At 42.5% G+C, this 18550-nt stretch overlaps 1 protein-coding gene across 1 annotated transcript in view; it reads right to left on the bottom strand.

Moving 5' to 3' along the window:
* The window catches only part of CPNE8 (copine 8), a 69240-nt gene extending 60202 nt beyond the window's left edge, over window positions 1-9038 (bottom strand). Inside the window, exon 1 of the mRNA XM_084206276.1 lies at window positions 8474-9038. Within this exon, the coding sequence (XP_084062402.1) occupies window positions 8474-8613 (140 nt within the window). The 5' untranslated portion in view covers window positions 8614-9038. The remainder of the gene's footprint in view (window positions 1-8473) is intronic.
* Window positions 9039-18550: the final 9512 nt, after the last annotated feature.

Below are 18550 nucleotides of genomic sequence, written 5' to 3'. Positions count from 1 at the left end.
TGTACCACTAATTGTACCATAACTGTATGATTACCTAGTAGGCACTACCCCTCAGCCTTAATGGTACCACTGAACTTGCAAGGATCAGTCCTAAGATGACGTATGATCCGAAGAGTCCACTCAAGTGAAGAGCCCACTTGACCTACCTGCAGAGTAATTGCACAAATTACTTAGTGGCAGCTTCAAGAGTCACCCTTCCACAGCTCTTTACTCGCTCCTTCTCTGTTCTGTCAGAGCACAACAAAGCCAGCTATTAGCCTCCAGATCTCTCGATTCAAAATGCCCTGGACCTAACAGCAGATCAGACAATTTCTCAGAATTTTACATTATTGTCAAAGTAACTGGTTTTCTTACAATAGGCTCACAGGTGAGACAACAGTGATTACTGACTAACAGGCAATTAGGATGACCTGTTCATTTCTGTTCAAACCATCTCCACTCTTTGGGGCACCAGAAGAACTGGAAAGAAAGCAAACATATCTCTGATGTGGCAAGCTTAAGAAAACATTCACAATACCTCTTCATAACCTCTGGAGAAGTAATTCACCAGAAAACAAATAATCTTCAGCCTCACAGTAACTTTCATTGTTAAGCTATATTGATTCAGAAGGCATAAGGGAAAAAAGAAAGGGAGAAGCAATGAGAAGGGTAAGATCAGCAGCGCTTCCCTGAGTTTTAACACAACCCACAGAAAGCCATCTCTGGCTAGATGTACACAAACAATTTTAGGATGAAACCTCTATTAAAACTGCTGATTGCTCTTGAGGGTTAAAAAACCCCAAAGGAATTGCCAAGTTTATTTACTCTAACACAGCAATAGTTTTACAGGGATTCTGTTGAAACAGATGGGAAGTACTGGGTTATAAAAATACAGTTGTGCAGATGAAACAGACCTAAACATAATCTTGGACTATCTCAGTTTAAATTAAAAAAAAAAAGACCAATTAGTACTATCACAAACTGGTGGAACTCTGCTTCAGCACCAACCCAAAATTCTATTTGAAACCAACAGAATAAACCATCCACATTTATGTTGTTAGGGCTGGGCAGGTAAACAGTCTCTGGCTCTGAGCTTCTATATCCTGGGAAATGGCACTAATGACTGCTGGTGGTCAAAAGAGCTTTTCAATCTAGTGTCAACTCACCACTCTTTTCCAGTTACTTTAACTCAGACCATCCAAATCCATGGATATGCTGCCCTAGGTGAGATCTGATTTCTTTAGGAATGTATAATACATTTAATACAGTGTTTCATTAATGCACAACAGCATATAAAACCTACAGATTGGTTTTGTAGTTTTTCTGAAACAGCTCTTTAAAAGGTATACTTTAAAGAAGTAATTTTAAAAGGAAATATATACCATCAGTGTAATATTCATCTTTTCTCTGCCAGTGCAGGACTGTTGGCTGGTGGAGCCACTGCTCAGATGGGCCGATAAAAAAATGAGGAAAATTCCACCACAGAAAGTCTTCATAAAAATACACAAAGTCATTGCACACGTCCTTGCACCTAGATCTTTTCCTGCTGCCAGGCCTTCCTGTATGCCACCTTTCTGAGACCTGTGACAGTAGGCTTCAGCTGAGGGAGGGTGTTACAGAGAGCCACCTGCCAGTGTCCTACCTCCCGTCTGCTGATTGCTCCTGAGGATTAAAAAAAAACAAAGGAATTGCCAAGTTTATTGCCATGGTCAACCATGAAGTTTACAGTGGCAGGGGGGAAGAGGTGGTCTCAGAAGGAGTGTGATGTTGATGATTTCTTCCTCCCCACTCTAAGGACTCCTAGCTGAGTTAACATGCCCTGACTTCATTCATCTGTAACTCCATTCTACATCCACATTTACTGTGCACCACATACAGCCTGTATGACATCTGCTTGAGACCTGCTCTTTCATCACTTTTGGTTTGCCCAGCTCCCAAACTGCACTTCTTTACCAACCACTGGTGACCTCTTTACAGCACTGGGGTGCCCAGTAAGGGGGACATCCTGAGTACCCCTTTTCACCCTCTGCTGCCACACTCCCATCCTGTGCTATCACACCATGACAATGCTCCTCTGCACTGCACCATCCTGTCAGGGTCACAAATATATCATTATACACATAACAACTACTTGCTGCTATCTGCTGAAGGAAATATGGTTACACCACACAATTATACAAGGACAAGCCAAAAGGAAACTAACTAAGCAGTAGCCACCCAGTAACTAGAAAAAAAGGGAGCAGGTTTGGGTTTGCAGCTAAGTAAAACCAAACAAAGCTCCACATAGGCAAAGGCACATTCAGACAAAACCTGACAAGTCCTGACACTCCCAAGGTCGCGTGAAACCTGAAGCCTGCATGAGAACTGACATGGTAAAGGTTAATGACTCAAAAATCAGACTTGCAAAAGCAACAGGTGCTTTGCTGAGGCCAGATTCACATCCCCTAAACAAAGGGGAGGAGAATTTTTGGGTGTGTGGTGAAACTGTCGATCTTCCTAAGAAGAGCCCAGCTGCAGAGGAGGTGCACACCCAGCCACCAGAGGATGACCACACCAAACCAAAAAGGCCAGTAAGAAGCAGATCCTGCAAGGCAGGGTAATGCTTTTTATCATGCCAATGTCCTCTCCTGATGAGACTCAAGTATAAAATCACCCCCTGGGGTTGGTATCAGGACACTCAAAGGTAAGCCTTGAAGGTATTAATTCTTTCTGATAAGTCACAACTGGCTCAACCTGTGCAGTCATGAGAAACGGTGGTGATGTCTTAAAAAGGGCCACAAATCTTCAAAGCCCCCTGAAGCACCCCCAGACTGTGCATGATCCACAGTATTCAGAGTGTAAGGCTCCACTCCCAGGGGAGGCACCTGGACCTTCCCACCTGCACATATATTAAACCATTGAATCTTTTCTTCCCACCCATCACTTCCCTGTATTTCCTCCCATTCCAAACCACAACAGGGGCACTTCTCCAGCCCTGGCAGACAAACACTGTGACCACAACTTTGATCAAAAGACATCAAAATATCAACAATCGAGGCTCAGTGCTGGATCCACGGGTAGTGATATCTTTCTTCTTCTTTTGTACTCTTACCCTGTCTTTCTTTTCCTTGTATATTTTCCTAAGTGATATTGTTATATTTTATATAATTATATTTCTATTAATAATAACCAAAGCAGATACACACCTCCTTTCCAATGTAACCAAACTGTTCTGAAATAAACCTGCCATGTGTCATTGTGTGTGTACACATTGGTCATTCAGTCTCATTTCACCTCATTCCACCACGAGGGATCTAGTAAGACCTTTCAGTTCCCCCATCTCAGGGGCAGGTTAAAGCAGCCTGTCCCTTGTATGGAAAGTCACTCCATGAAAAGCCACTGTCCCTGAAGGAGACAGAGGAGACCTATGCCATTATTTGATAAAGGGAGAGAGTCCACTCGGCCACATGCCCGTGGGGTTTCTCTCTCGAGGTTTCAGAGGACACAGCCCCCCTTTATCCTAAAATCCCAGCCACATGTTGACCTCTTCCTTTCCCCAGTGGCTGCAGTACTAGGAAGGTACAGCCTTCCCAAACCACCTACCACATTGACCCCTTGAACATGTCATTTTCCTCCAGAGTTTAGAAATTCCTGGGTTCTGCAACAGACTTTGTGCTGACCCCTTGTCTATTGCACCTAAGTTCAGGAGTCAAACTGTCTGGGCTCTGCAGCTTGAGGTTGGCAGAGGCCCTAAAGACAAATTTCAAAGACACTAACTCCCATTTCTCCTTAAGACACCCATGGAACTGTTTGTAAAGACACTAGCATCCATCTTTTCATCACCAGCTCTCGCTAGACAAAACCTATAGTGCAAACAATCTGCTTTAAATTCTATTAGTCACACTGCTGCATGTTTAAGTTGCAAACAATAGAGACACAGAGGTAAAAACTAAACTTGCACTCTATCAAGAATGCATCTCCATGACTATGGACACTGTAAACCATTTATGTTTTTTCTCATCTGAAACCAGCTGGTTCTCTAGGCAGTATCACTTCAAAAAAAAACCATGTAAGATCAACCTTCTGTTGCCAGTCACACATAACCACTCCATGGACTTTTAATCCATTCTAGAAAAACTTATACACAAAGAAAGCAGGAAGATGAAAACCAAGTTTACAATCAAAATTAATTTTATATTCTGTATTTTTACTACACAGAGTTACAAGCTCAAATAATTCATTATGAATATCTCTTTTATCGTTATATCTTTCTGTCACAGAGACTTCTAACAAATTATTAACATTTTAAAAAACCCAGAAGGTAAGTATGATGGCTGGAGAGACATGATCTTGCCAGAGATCAATGCCTAGGACAGTCAAAGATATACTTCAACATACTTTTAGGTATTGCAAACACTTGGAAGTGGTTGGTTAAGACTTTCACACTACCAAACAAAAAGAAAAATTCTGAAGTGATATGCTTTCTTTGTTTGTGCAAGAAACTTGAAATTGAATATTTTCAATTACTGAGAAAGGGGATTGCTTAATTCCATTCAGTTCATTCATTAATGTTAGATTTCTTTACAAATTGTGAAGTGGCATAGGACTGATCCAAAACAGGCATGGGCAACCAACTGTACTTGTTGAATTAACTGTGACAAGGTGTTTATGGTGCCTTTATGCACATAACACCCCTTGTGGGAACACAGGCAGTGTAGAGTTTATCCAACATAAACCCAGACCAATAAAGACACACTGCCTGATTGAACATAAAGCCTTTCAAAGCAGTACTATCACAAACGCTCTGAATTAGCAAAGTGACCCTGCGCTGTGTCAATATTTTAAAACCGGCTTTCCAATAACCATGTCATCTTTGATACATTACTAGAAGTTAAAATGATAAAACTAAAGCTTCCTTTCCTTTAGATATTAAAAAAACACCCTCAATAAGATAATTCTGATTGATAAGTCCATAAATAAACATTAACATGAGATATAACAAAACTCTTGACCTTTTTATTAATATAAGACTGCAGAATGGCTGCAGAATTATCAGGTACTCCAGGAAAAAAGCCTACGCCTGTCCACACAGTAACCATGATAAACAGAAACCATCATTACACAGATCATAACAAAAAAAAATTAAAAACTTGACCACATTATTTTTAATTTTGTATGCTCACACAGAGCACAAGCTTCAAGATACATAACCACAATCTTGCAGTTCTCAGCCTTAGATAAACTAGTTTGGTCAACACAGAGTAACAGCGCTAACAGAGGGAAGATGGGAACAGACTATGAAGTTTTTCCAAGACTTAACTAGATTGGAATCAGTGGAGAACATCAACAGAGGGAAAACAGGATGACAGGTTTATGTCCTGAAGCTTACACACACGGCTGGTAAGAGAAGAGTCGTGTCTAGACACAGGGTGATAGCCAGCATACAATGCAAACACCCCTGCAGAGGAAGAGGAATCTTTTGGCTGGAAAACATAGTGAGTAAAAGTGCAGCCTATTTCAACTCTGTCACACAGACTGCAGGGACAAGGTCTTGATCCTTCACCACATGACAATTGTGCAAAATTATGCCAAGAAGAGACAAATAAAGATTGCATGGCAGGTGACAGTAACATTTTCATCAGATCATAAATGCCCTTCAGCACATGTGATGAAGGGAGAGACAGGGTGCAGAGGGAGATGGATACTACAGCATCTACTACAGCAATTGATCCAGACAATATAGGACAATAACCAACACCAGAGGATCCTCTGGGATGCATATGTAAGTTCTTTTGCCATATTAGAGCTGGCTCTTGAGTCAAAGACTTCTGCTTCCTGATAAACTACATCTTAGAGGGTCAGAAAAGAATTGTGAAGTTTTTATTTGATAGACAGTGAGTACTAATAACTAGGATTAAATTAATTTCTTGCTTTTCTAGCATTTTTTAAATTACAGCTAATGCTGACATTCAAAAGCAATGGGAATTATATAAAAAACTTTTAGTCATAAAGAAATTCCAGAAAGAGCATTGCCTGACAACCAAAACAGTTCTGGATTTTACAATTTTAACAGAATTTCTCATCCCACGAGATACATTTCTCCTAAAGGCTACCTGATGTGACCCTGAAGCTAAACCAGGGTGGCTTGGAGAATATCAAGTAGTGCAATGCCATCTGCATAGTGCTGAATCTGGATACTTTGGCAACACTGGCAGTATGAGGATGCAGGCAAACTGGGAAATGCTGACAAATAAACCACATGGAATTGAGAGCTAAAGGAATAGAAACTGTATCCTTACTGAATAAGACAGACAGAACAAAAGAAAGAAGAGTCACAGATTTACTTCATGGTACAAACAGTTTGCACTGCTTCACTGACCACAAGTTACACCACCTGTACAAACTGGAAGAACTTCCCTCCTACAAGGAAAACAAGCAAAAACCCACAAAAAACAAATAACCCCCCCAAAAAAATCACCACCACAACAACAAAAAACTCCAATGCAAAACAAAAAGAAAAACCCAAGGAAAAAAAAAATCTAAGAACAAATGATAGTTATCAACTAACAATTGTTGATGTAAATTAGTGGCCACATTGGTCCTACAACTCTTTAAATATCAAGGAAAAAAACAATCATGACCCAATCTGTTGTTAAAAGCATTTCTCTCCAGGGGTTAAAGAATACACAACTGCTAATTACAGAATTTTCAGCACTCTCTGAATTTTGCAGTTTGCTCTTGCAGTCTTTCACAATTTCATTTAACACCACATTTCACAAGCTTTAGCCAATGAATGTGTTTACAGATGAATCACAAACGTGTTAACCATTAATCTCTGCCCTAGTGTCACTCATTTTATACTCTGCTCTGAAGCATAATTTTGTAATCAAAAATTGTCATCCAGCACATACAGAAGAAAGGAATCTCCATGGAAATTCCCATCCTTCTGCACTTGACATCAAGACAAATGAAAAAGTTTTAACAAAACTGGCATGGCTTTTAACAACATCTACAGAGACACTGCTGCTGTAAACTATATACTGAAATTAGTTACAGTAAGGTCAGAATCGACTGACTGTGCTCTATACCTGCATTTCTATGTAACTATCGGATGGATTATTGCGAAACATGGCAGGTATACACAAATGATACATGGAATTAAAGGAACTGCCATATGAAGCAAGTTGTCAAATTCAGCAGAAGTGCTCTGACATCTGTAACTGCGACATGCTATCTGAAGAACTTAAAAGTAAAGTAACGGTCCTGGATTGCTTTTACACATTACAGCACATGCTTCCTGCTACAACAGTTGGTACTTGTGAACCTTGCAGAGACAGCAAGTATAACGGGGTGTTTATCTGTCAGCCTGGTGACTGCCTCAGTATTAAAAATTTAATCTTACTCTGTTTCTCACTGCTTCAGCCTTCTTTTGAAATTCACTTGATAAAACATCAAATCAGACTTTATTTACTAAGGAAAGAGAGGGAGTGGTCTGACAATTTAAGTTTAGAGCACTGCCGTTCTATCGTGTTAGTAGTACAGGTAAACAGCAACATTATAAAATGGGGAGCTACATTATAAAATGAAGCAATGTCTTGTAGAAGAAACTCTGTCGCATTTCCCATCAGGAAATACACTGACAGTTCAAATTTTCCGCTAGAAGCTGCCAACTCTGCTGGTGAAAGGCGTCACGGCTTTTGCAACTACTAGGAAATATTTAAGGAAGTCGCGGAATGTGAACGAAGACACGAATTAAAAAACCGCACAAATAAAACTATTTTTTAGACCTCTAATGAGAAAATCTCTGCATCCCGGGAGAAATCAGGATTTTTGAAATACCGATAATCAAGTCAAAGGAACAAAACCACAGACACTACATTTGGTGTTTCGGGCTGGCATTCCCTCAATTTCTCGGCAGCAGCGTTACGATAAAACATGACGAGGCAACACAACACGCCCGTACTCCGAAGTTTTGCAAGAGAGCCTTGAAGAACCCGTGACAGGACTACTGCGGACGGAAGGTCTCCGTCCCCACCACGGCACTTGGGACAGCTCCAGAAGTTAAATACCGGCCGGACAACGCGCCCTGCGCACTCACCGCCGCGACTCCCGCTCCCCGCCGGCGGCGCGGGCAGGATGCGGGGCGGCGGCAGCCGCTGCCCGTCTCGGCAGAACCCGGAGCCGCCGCGGGAGCCGGCGCTTGGTCGCCGGGGCCCGCCGGCAGCACCCTGCGGCGGACACGCCCGGTGAGCGGCCAGCGGGCTGCAGCGGGCTGGCAGCCGGCCCCGGGCTGCGCCCGGCTCTGCCCGGGGATGCGCTGGCAGCTGCCGCGCTCGGCACGCTCCGAGGGCAGGGGCGAGAGCGCCTCGCACAGCGCGGGGCATGCGGAGGGCGTCCCGCGCTGCCCTTCTCCTGCCCGCTCCGCTGACAAGCCCGGGACGAGCGGCCCCCGCCCGTCCGCCCCCTCCGACGCCGCGGGGCGAGCGGGTGGCGCGGCCGCGAGCCGCCTCCGTACCTGCAGGACACGGAGAGCTCCACCTTGGTAGCCGGGATGCTGGAGCTCAGTACGTTAAAATCCCCCACGGACGCCATCTTCGGAAGCCCACCGCTTCTGCCCAGCTCCTGCTGCCCCGCCGGCTTCCCCAGCCCGAACATGGGACAGAGCGGCGCGGGCGGGAACGAGGAGGGAGGGAGGAGGCGGCGCCTGCCGGCCTCCGGAGCGCGACGCCGCTGCCGCCCGTGGCGCGGAGCCCCGCTCCGCTGCGCTCCGCGCCCGCGGGATGCGCCCGCCGACTGGAGCGGCGAGGCGGGAGCGGGCCGTGACGTCACCGCCAGCGGGAGCCGCGCGAGCCCGCCCCGGGCGCGGGGAGCCCGACGGCCCGAGCGAGGGGACACGGCGGAGCCCTCCGGGAAAGGCGGCACCGGGGCCGCCGCCACCCCAGGGCGGGCGGGGCGGGGTAGCGCCCCGCTGGAGGCGTGCCCGGGGTGCGGTCCCGAGCGATTTCGCTCCCGCGCCTCCCCGGTCTCTTCCCTCCTGAGCCCTGCACGGAAGCTGCCGCCCCGTCCCGTCTCGCAGGCTGTCCGGGGAATCTCCTCTCTACGTGTTAGTGAGCGAGGGACCTCCCCGATGTCTTCCCCTTGGCTCCTGCGCGGACACTCCCGCGCCGTTCTGTCCCGTTCCGCGGGGAATCCCCTCCTGCCGCGTTCGTGCGTGTGCCCTGCCTCCCGCGCCCCGAGCAACCGCGGCGGCGCCCGGGGACAGCGCCTGGGGACAGCGCCTGCGGTCCGCACTCCAAGACCGGCGCGGGGTGACCCTCCCGGGGCCGCCGCCACAAAAGCCCCGGGCGGCGAAGGCGCGCGGCCGGCGGGGCAGGGCCGGGGCGCGGGGCAGGGCCGGGGCCGCCAGGGGGCGCGGCGGAGCGGAGCGGCCCGGAGGGCAGGGCCGGGCCGGGCCGGGCCGGGCCGGTGGGGGCTCCTCGGGCGGCGGAGGGGAGCGCGGCGGCGGTGTCTGCCCTCGGGGAGCCTACAGCCCTTCCCGCTGCACAACAGGCGGATTTACCTCAGTTACTGTGTGCACTGACGCACTGAAAATCGCGGGCTTCACTGTCTCACACGTGCGCAGACCCTTTCCTTCTTTTTTTCCAAGACCACCAATCCAGTTGCCCTGAATCTGTTCCTAGTAATTCACAATAATCACGACAATCAACTTATCCATCATCTTATATGTAATGTGTTTAATTTGTATCCATTATTATGGCATCTAAGTAGTCCCCAATATTCATTTCTCATTACAGCAGTTTGAAGAGAGATGAAGTGCTTCCATTCCCATGTCACAGGTGGGAAGTTAAGGTACAGGCAAATTAAATGCCATGTCTGTAGCTACACAATATGTAGGACACGTCAAAGTCCCAGAAAATGATATACTGAAACCCAAAATCATGTACTGAACTCCTCTACGCTGTCTGTTGAGAGTTTTACATGTAGCAATAAAGAAGTTTAATGTGTTTATTGGTAAAAGAAATGTAACTCCAAAACCACAAACGTTTTCAAAATACATTCATTTTGAATTTCATTTCTAGATTCTTGTTGCTGCAATTCAAGTTCAATGCTTGGTCTCAGGTAATACATCATAATAATGGTAAGAGAACCTGAATGTCAACACCTGGTTAGCTCATAGCAAACAGAAGGAGCAGCAGTGGGAATGCAGAAGACAGTAACATATTCTTATGTACACGGGGTATACTCCCTGTGCACAGCACACATCTGAAACACAACTCCAGCGGCAGAAACTCAAGGAAGATACCATGGACATTTTGTTCAGAAACTTCTGGCCACATCCCAGTTCTAATCTTCTGGCTCTTTGTTTTCAGGAGGTTATCACCTGAAATCTCATTTCTTTATTTTCATTCTCTTGTCCAGAGCAATTTGTTAAGCACAGAGCAATTTCTCATCAGATATCTCCAAAGTACTTCCTCTTAAATCAATCTGTCTAAAGTTCTCAGTACAGCCAAGAAACCACATACCTTCACAACTATTCCAGGTATGTCTGCAGGCAGCCAAACCAGTAAGCCTACAGCTGAAATTGCTTAAAAAAGCCAAACCACAAAAGCCAAACAAAAAAAAAACGAGAAGAAATTTAGTTCACTACTGTCTTTCTCTGTACCATAATGTGAAGGGATGGGTGTAGAACCAGTGCTTTCTTGAGAGGCTAATGCTGAGTACAAATAAGCCACTAGATGACTAAAAGCTAAAGAAGAGTTTTTGAGAAAAAAAACCAAACTTTTTCAGCTTTATAATGCAGTTCCTCCCTCTTTTATAATCCACTATAAGGATCTGAACATGATCAGTGTATCCCACAGGGCATGGTAGAATAACTGAAAACGTATGAAGAGTTATTAGAGTAAGGATAGTACATCACTATAAATGATATAACTGTTACAATACTATAGGTGTGAGTAATTTAAATTATATCACGTAAGTGTGACATGATCTTACATTATTCTCTACTAATCCACTTTACTTTTGGTTACGTGGGGGTTTGTTTTGATCCTTTTTTATATTACTTGATCTTAATATTTTATTCTACTTAGAAAAATGGAAATTGTTGGTGATTGCTGATTCCATAAATAGAGCACCCTATGAAGGAGGAGTTAAGGAAATTCAAGTTTTCAGTGTTGCTGGGGAGATATCCATCTTCTCTCATCACATTTATAAAGGCACAACTCTTTTGTCTTTTAATGTTTCAGCTTAGAGTAAGTACACAGTTCTCATGCACTGAGAGTGATTTATATGGGAAAGAGGAACTGAAAACTAAACCGAGGGGTAGTTGAAAGATAGGCACCAATGGGACTAAATATGCATTATTATCATTACAGAGAGGCACCTTGTATTTTCTCATTCTTAAATGTGCAAGTATGAGGACAGAGGCAGTTTTAGTGTCTGAAATTTATGTACAAAATACCTATCAGATTACAGTGCAAAAATAAACATAAGAGTTGTGTGTTGTATATGGTAAGCTGACATTTGAGTGACATCAGTGACTCTGAAAATTTTGCAATGGAAAGCAGGACATATTTTCCTTGCTTTCTTTTGTGATTATTACTTTATTATTACTAGCTGTTGCTAATTATCAGATGCCTACATAACTTGTTTCAATACCTGCAACCTAATTTAAGGAATGAGGGATATATTTGCAGTAATTATAGCATAAACTATGAACAAACTAGAGATTCCAGAATAGCTGAAATGCGTAACACTGGATGATTGCTTTAAAACATCACAGCTTCCAGGTTTCAGCAGCATAATTGAAGCCGAATGCCACAGGATGCAAACATTGATTACTTCCCTCCACCCACTCAGCTTTCTGCCATTATTAGACATCTCAAAAAAGAAGTTTTATGATTAAATCTTTGTACTACTAAAAAAAATAAACCACACAGACAAATCTGTAGGAAGTTAAGGAACTGGAAATGGCATCTATTCTAGTTATGTGATAGAATAGGTGGATGATTATAGAAGTGAGCTTAGAAGTGAGCTTCAGCATTATTGGAACAGAACAATGTGACTACAATGCATTTTCATGATAATGACATGCCTACTCAGTCTGTATTTGTGATGAACATGCCATATTCCCTTGTTCTTCTTCAAGTATCCATTCAATAGATCGCTCAAGTAACATTAATAAGATCTCATATCTTTTTCATGGATGCCACCAAACTGTTTCTTTCAAGAACCTGAAAAATGGGGTGAACTTAGCCATAACTTGGTCCTTTCTGGTAACTGAACACAGCCCTGAAACAATTCCAATATCCTAATGTACATTACAGTTTGAGAATTGTTATATCTTTCTTTCCTGCCATTGATTAATATAGTTAATTTCCTCCTTTGCTACTGCTGATTGTTTCAATCCATTGAACAAAGCAAGGAATTTAGCATTTGCAGGGACCAGTGGAACCATCAGTGCCACCATCACTATTGGAACCATCAGCAAGAACCATGGCTGAGTACAGACTGCAGGCTTTAACCATCAGTAATAGAACATGCTGATGGATACATTCACTCCCTTTATTCCTCTAGGATGAATTGTCTCCTATAACTCCATAATTTTGTGATCTGCTTTCAAAACACACAAATACTGATGAAGCTTTATTTTTGTGAAAGTAAGGTCTAAAGGAGGTGTCAGACTCAGAAGTTAGACATAAAAAAAACTTTCCACTTCTTTCAGGGTTTCACCCTAAACACTATTTTTTCAAGGGCTAGTGTCTACGGTCTCACAGGTGTCAAGAAGAATGCATTTCTTCTTCTTAAAAAGTATCTAGGTCTTCTGTGTTTAAAAGCCTTTGAAACCTATCCTTGCTGTCTGCATAAGAGCACCTCTGTCATGAGGACCCAGAAAACCTTGTCACCATGGCATAAACGTGAGGAAGGTTAGTGAGTCATCAGTGCAGAGACAGCTAATAATTTCACCCTTTCTGTACCATGATGAAATTAGTGATGCTTTTGTTTGTGTACCTCTCTGCTGTTTCCATGCAGAATAAAATCCCAAAGTATAAATAACGCTTCCCCTCTTCATACACACAAAGGACAGCTATCCAACAAATACTCTTGTCTCTCTATGTTGTATTTATTTACACTAGAACTATGTTATGTATCAAAGTACCTTTAGCACTAGATAATTTTCCTGTATTATGTCAAATTTTCTTCCAGTTTCATCCAGGCTAGAAGAGAGAGATCAGCAGCACAACCATAAGGCTCCTTCCTGCCACATCCTAAGTGTTCTTCCATTGAGTCAGGTTAAGTAGTGTCAGTTCCTGACACAATTTTCAGTTCAAGAGCTCTTCAAAATGGCAAAGACTGCTGAAACATTCTCAGAGTCATCCAGGAGGAGTAATGAAATCCATTTCACATCTTACACCTAGTACTGCATAGTAAAGTCTCTACATCTGTGAACAGAGGAATTTCAAATCTACTGAGCACTTTTTCTGGCTCTCAGAATGAAGCAAGTAGTGTGGAACTCAAGTTCTAAAAATGTGACTTGGGAGTATTTTTAGTACAGGCCTCTAACAAAGTCAGATTAAAGTTCAGAAGTTCAGGTTTCATTTTAAAGGACAAGGAAAACCGATTAGATGTTTTTGGGTAAAAATGTTTTATTCATGCACATTCAACTGAGCATTGGCCATCCAGATTTCATTTGTGGACAGGCTGCCAGAAAAATGTAAGGATGCATTTTAAATGATATTTCTAGAAAGACAGTTTATGACTGGCTCATGGTAGCAGTTAATTCCAGGTTCTGCTGAACTTTACTATGGCAGAAAGGATGGTAACAAGAAGATTGTCTGCATAAAATTAATCTCAAAAATTCTAAATAACAATGTTCTTTTAAATGAACATAAGATTAGACAGCCCCAAAATGAAACCTCAAGATGTTTGTCACAAGATCAGCTGAACAATTCAGGAAAGTATTTTAGTCTCAGAAGAGGTAGATGAGAATCTACTCCTTGCTTTTCATGCTCTTCAAGCTTCTTCCTCTTCCTCTTCTTCTTCTTGCTCTTCTACTTCGTGCTCTTCTTCCCATGTTCTTGGACTACTCCTAATGATTGGATGTGACAGTGTTCACAGAGGTCCCAGGATGAGGGAAGAGACGAGAATCTTGACTCCATGTTTCAAAAGGCTTGATTTATTATTTTATTATATATATTATATTAAAACTATACTAAAAGAATAGAAGAAAGGATTTAATCAGAAGGCTGGCTAAGAATAGGAAAGAAATTATAACAAAGGCTTGTGACTGACCGAGAGAGTCTGGACAGCTGGACTGTGATTGGCCATTAATTAGAAACAATCACATGAGACCAATCCCAGACCCACCTGTTGCATCCCCACAGCAACAGATAATCATTGTTTACATTTTGTTCCTGAGGCCTCAGCTTCTCAGGAGAAAAAATCCTAAGAAAAGGATTTTTCATAAAATATCATGGCTACAATTGGAATTATTTTTTCCCTCCTTTCCATGCCCAGTCACTTCCAGGCCTTCCATATTTCTAAGAAATATCAGCTGATTTGCAGAAAATATTTGTTTGTTACAAATCTTTTAGGAATAATATGTTTCACGGTTTTTTCTTTTCCTAATCTTGACCCATATCTTTTCCCTCAGCATGCTTCCAGAATATTCATAAAATCAATGCCACCATTAGCAATACATCTTGAGAGGCCAAGTCATATGTAACACTTGATTTGTGAATTTGGCTAATGCAGAAGAAATTAGCAGAGAGCCTCTACAATTTAAAGGTATCTTATCCAGTTATTTTCTTCATGGCGACTAAAGTCAAACCCAGTTCTTTTAGGAAAAGAATCATTATGGCATTTCTGAACCCAACAGCAGCAATGCCCAAACTGCTACATCCTCCTCTGTCACCCAGGTGACAGCACTCATGCACGTGACTTCGTGTATTCCCTGATGACATCAAGGAGATGTTGGATCATGCCATTTTAGGCATGGAAGAAATCAGTAACTCTGCCAAAATTTTATCTTTGGGAGTAGACTCCAACACAGATGTCAAGCACCAATTGCTTATCTATTGCCTACCTGTAGATATTCAGACAAATGTGTACACAGTGAGGGGCATGACCTGGACTAATCTGGATAAGTGTTGGATCCACTGCTTGTCAATAGTCACACACTTGAACTCACATAAATAAACACTCTGGATGATACATCAGGTTCACTTAACATTTCATCTTCCCAGAAGGATCCTTGTGGAGTCAGGGTAACACTACATATTCTAATTAGCCAGCAAGAAGCAAACCCAAACTTTTCTGTCAATTGCTTTTTAACAGTTTCTTTCACAAATTTCTCAGTGTAAGCCAAGATAGTGAAATTTCAGAAACTTGTCACCATATGTGCCCATACCATTTCTATGGCTTCCTCATTTTGAAAAAAAAAAAGTCGTAGGTGTTTCTGTATTCCTTCAAAGATCAGTGAAACCCCAGCATCTTGCCAGGCCCCTCCATGTACTTTTTTTCATGCAGTCAAGCTTACAGTGAAGCTTTGTCCCAAATTAATTTTGAAGGCTGTGTGTGATTTACTTTATTGACTTCTTGATTATTTTTTTTTTCCCAAGATTGTGCTTGTTTTGTGGAAGAAACCGAAAAATGCCCTTTGGGCAAAAAGAGAACATGGTTCTATTTTCAGAGAGGAAAATGGCTCCTTAAGAATTTCTGTCATATTTGATAATTCACTGTTAGAATCAGAAAGCAAAAGCCTCTCCCCCACAATGGGTTCCTACGGTCTGGGTTCTGGAAAGAGGAGGAATTGTGTCTGGAGAGATTTGTGAAATCATGTGGGGTTATAAAACATTCTGTTTCCCAGGTGAAAGATTTTCTGAGTGGATAACAGATCTTACCAGTACTATCTGTGATGTTGATTTGCCTTCCACAATTGATTTTATGCCCCCCACTACAAGGACTCAAGCAGCAATAACTGCTTAAGAAATAATAGGAATATCATGAACCACCTCCACTCCCATAATTATCAATCATTAGTCCTTGACAGGAGCATCAAGGTCATATGCTCAGTCTGACAAAGCAGGCTTTAAATCACTTTGGCTTTTACCTCCACTAAAGGCCTCTAGCAGTAGGGACTTTTCTTTCAGCTACTCAAAGAAAGTTTATAATTTTAGATAAAATGCAATTTTCTGAGCTACTCAGTATGGTTGGGTACTACAGAGCCCATAGGTTTCTCCCCGTGTGCAACCAGACACCAGGTTTCTCTCAGGGGAGGAGCTGTGCAGTGATCTGGGTTTCCTACACAGCTGGGAGATCTCTGCAGCAAAAGGAAGGTCCTTGTACACAACATATTTTGAAGAAATACAATTACTGCAGGACATTGTCTTCTCTTTCCTCCAATTTACCAGAAGCAAGCTCCAAAGTGACTATACAAACTCTCAGAGAAGCTGATTTTAATCACTCATGACTCATTTATAACTATGAATTAAATTTTCAACTTTACAGCATCTATTTTGATTGCATTTTATAATGACAGTTGCCATCCTAGTTACCAAACACTAATTTATGATATAGGTTAATTTTGCGTTATTAATGAACTATCAAAAAGGCAGTGTGACTTATAGTACTGACATTTAGCAAGTCACTAAAATATCTAGAAGAAGCAAGAACTTCAGAGCTTCTTATTTTCCTTTCAGGAAAACAGAAAAGAACCGCAGATAGAAAAGTGAATTTTGTAAGAATATTTCTTCTTTTTTCATCCTCATGTATTCCCTTATTCATAAAGTTTAATTTCATATTATTTTCCATTCAATTAAAATACCTTAAACAAACAGTTAACAGCATGTGGATTGTCTTTTGGGAACACTGTCCATCAGATTTTTCTCATTTCATGGCAACATTCAAGCAATTAAGGTTTTAATGAGGCTGAAAATTTCCAGCCCAAATAATGTAATGAGTTTGACTATCTTCCAGAACAACTGTGGCACTAATGCAGGAATGCATTTAACCATATGCTTGAATTCATAACTGTGTTGTTGGGCAGCAGCTGTCTGTCTCTTAAGTGAGGTGTAAAGCTCACTCTTGACATTTGCTGAGCTTGGAGGGTTCATTGCACCATTGCTTTGCCTGTGTGAGAAGTACAAAGTACAATAGTGCCATTTTCTCACATGTCACATCCTGCTCTCTCAGTGTACTTACTCATATCCACAAATTACTCAAGTGAGACCTGATCCATGACTTATTTTCAGCTTGAAAATACCACTAAAGATTAAACAATATTTCTCATATGGGAGGTAAATTAGATTCTGTTACTTAACAGAATATGAAAAATTAAACTGTATTGGTGCCATGGACTGGGCTGTGCTGATGAGTGTCAGGACTCCTAATTCTGTGTCTGTGGTAAGTAAGAAACTTTCATTTCCTCTTTTTTTTAGGTGCCCCAGGGTAACTTTAGGATGCTTGTATTATCCCCAGTCATCTGTTCAGTTTCTGCTGGCTGTTGGGCTCTGTACCTCTGGGGCTGGTCCGAGGGCGAGGCAGGAACAGAAGCGCGGTTTGTGCTCAGGAGCTGCTCTGGCTGCTCCGCTGCTCCTGGGCTGCGCTGTCTGCAGCACGGACAGACAGCAGGACAGAGCTCTCCTTGGCTCCTAGCTGGGTTTTAGCTAGCTGAGGCAGAGCAGTTCCTGGGCAGTGGCTTTTCTTTTTCTGGGAGCAGTTCAGCCCTGCTCTGGACTGGGCAGCCGGCAGAGCTGCGGGAGCTCCCACCGGGGCTCACCAGGGCCGGGGCATTTCCAGCTCAGGAGGGACTGGTGAGAGCTGGGGCAGCTGAGCTACAGCCACAGCAGGGACTTCCTGGGTCTGCCATCTCTTCAGAACAGTGAGAGGTTTATTGGCTAACACTGTTCATTTCTTATGCTTGTGAATGCTTTGCTTGTCAAATACACAGTTTTTTCCACTTTTCTCCAAGGAAGTATTTTTCCCAAACCATTTGGGGGAGGCGCCGCTTGAATTTGCTTTCTAGAGGGACCCCATTCAGAGGCTTCTCCCCAAATTTGCCCTAAACCAGGACAGAAGGGTTTTGCATCCTGACAAAAGCAGTATTTGTTTTCCTAAAATGACTTCATACACATTATTTATTCAACTGTGAAATAAGCATTCATCTTCAAAAATAAAGAACTAATTAGTTTGGGGCAATTGCCAGATACCAGCAGCATACTTTCCAGAGCCACAGTAGCAAGAATTATATGAATATTATTCCACTATTTAGGTAACCATAGTGCAGTTGTCTTCAAGTTATTCTGCAAAAAAGATACTGGCTTGCTGCCAACACAACCAGCATTTGTCCCAGCTGAGAAAGTAACTTCATAAACATTTCAATATTTTTTTTCTGGTGGTAAAAATAAAGGAAACAAGCCACCAAAGAATTACAAAACAAATTTAAAGAAAAATTAAATGGCCAACTTTAAAACTGTCACATGGACTTTAATTCTGAATGTGCTTCAGAGATAAACACAAAACTCCTTGAAATAACAAAAATATTTTTTATTTGAATAGTGATTCCCTGTTTCATATTTATATGTTTGATTTA

Source organism: Fringilla coelebs, assembly GCF_963513975.1.
Source record: "Fringilla coelebs genome assembly, chromosome: 5".
NCBI classification, from domain to species: Eukaryota; Metazoa; Chordata; class Aves; order Passeriformes; family Fringillidae; genus Fringilla; species Fringilla coelebs.
The sequence above is the reverse complement of the archived record's forward strand: the minus strand, read 5'-3'. Positions and strand labels throughout refer to the sequence as shown.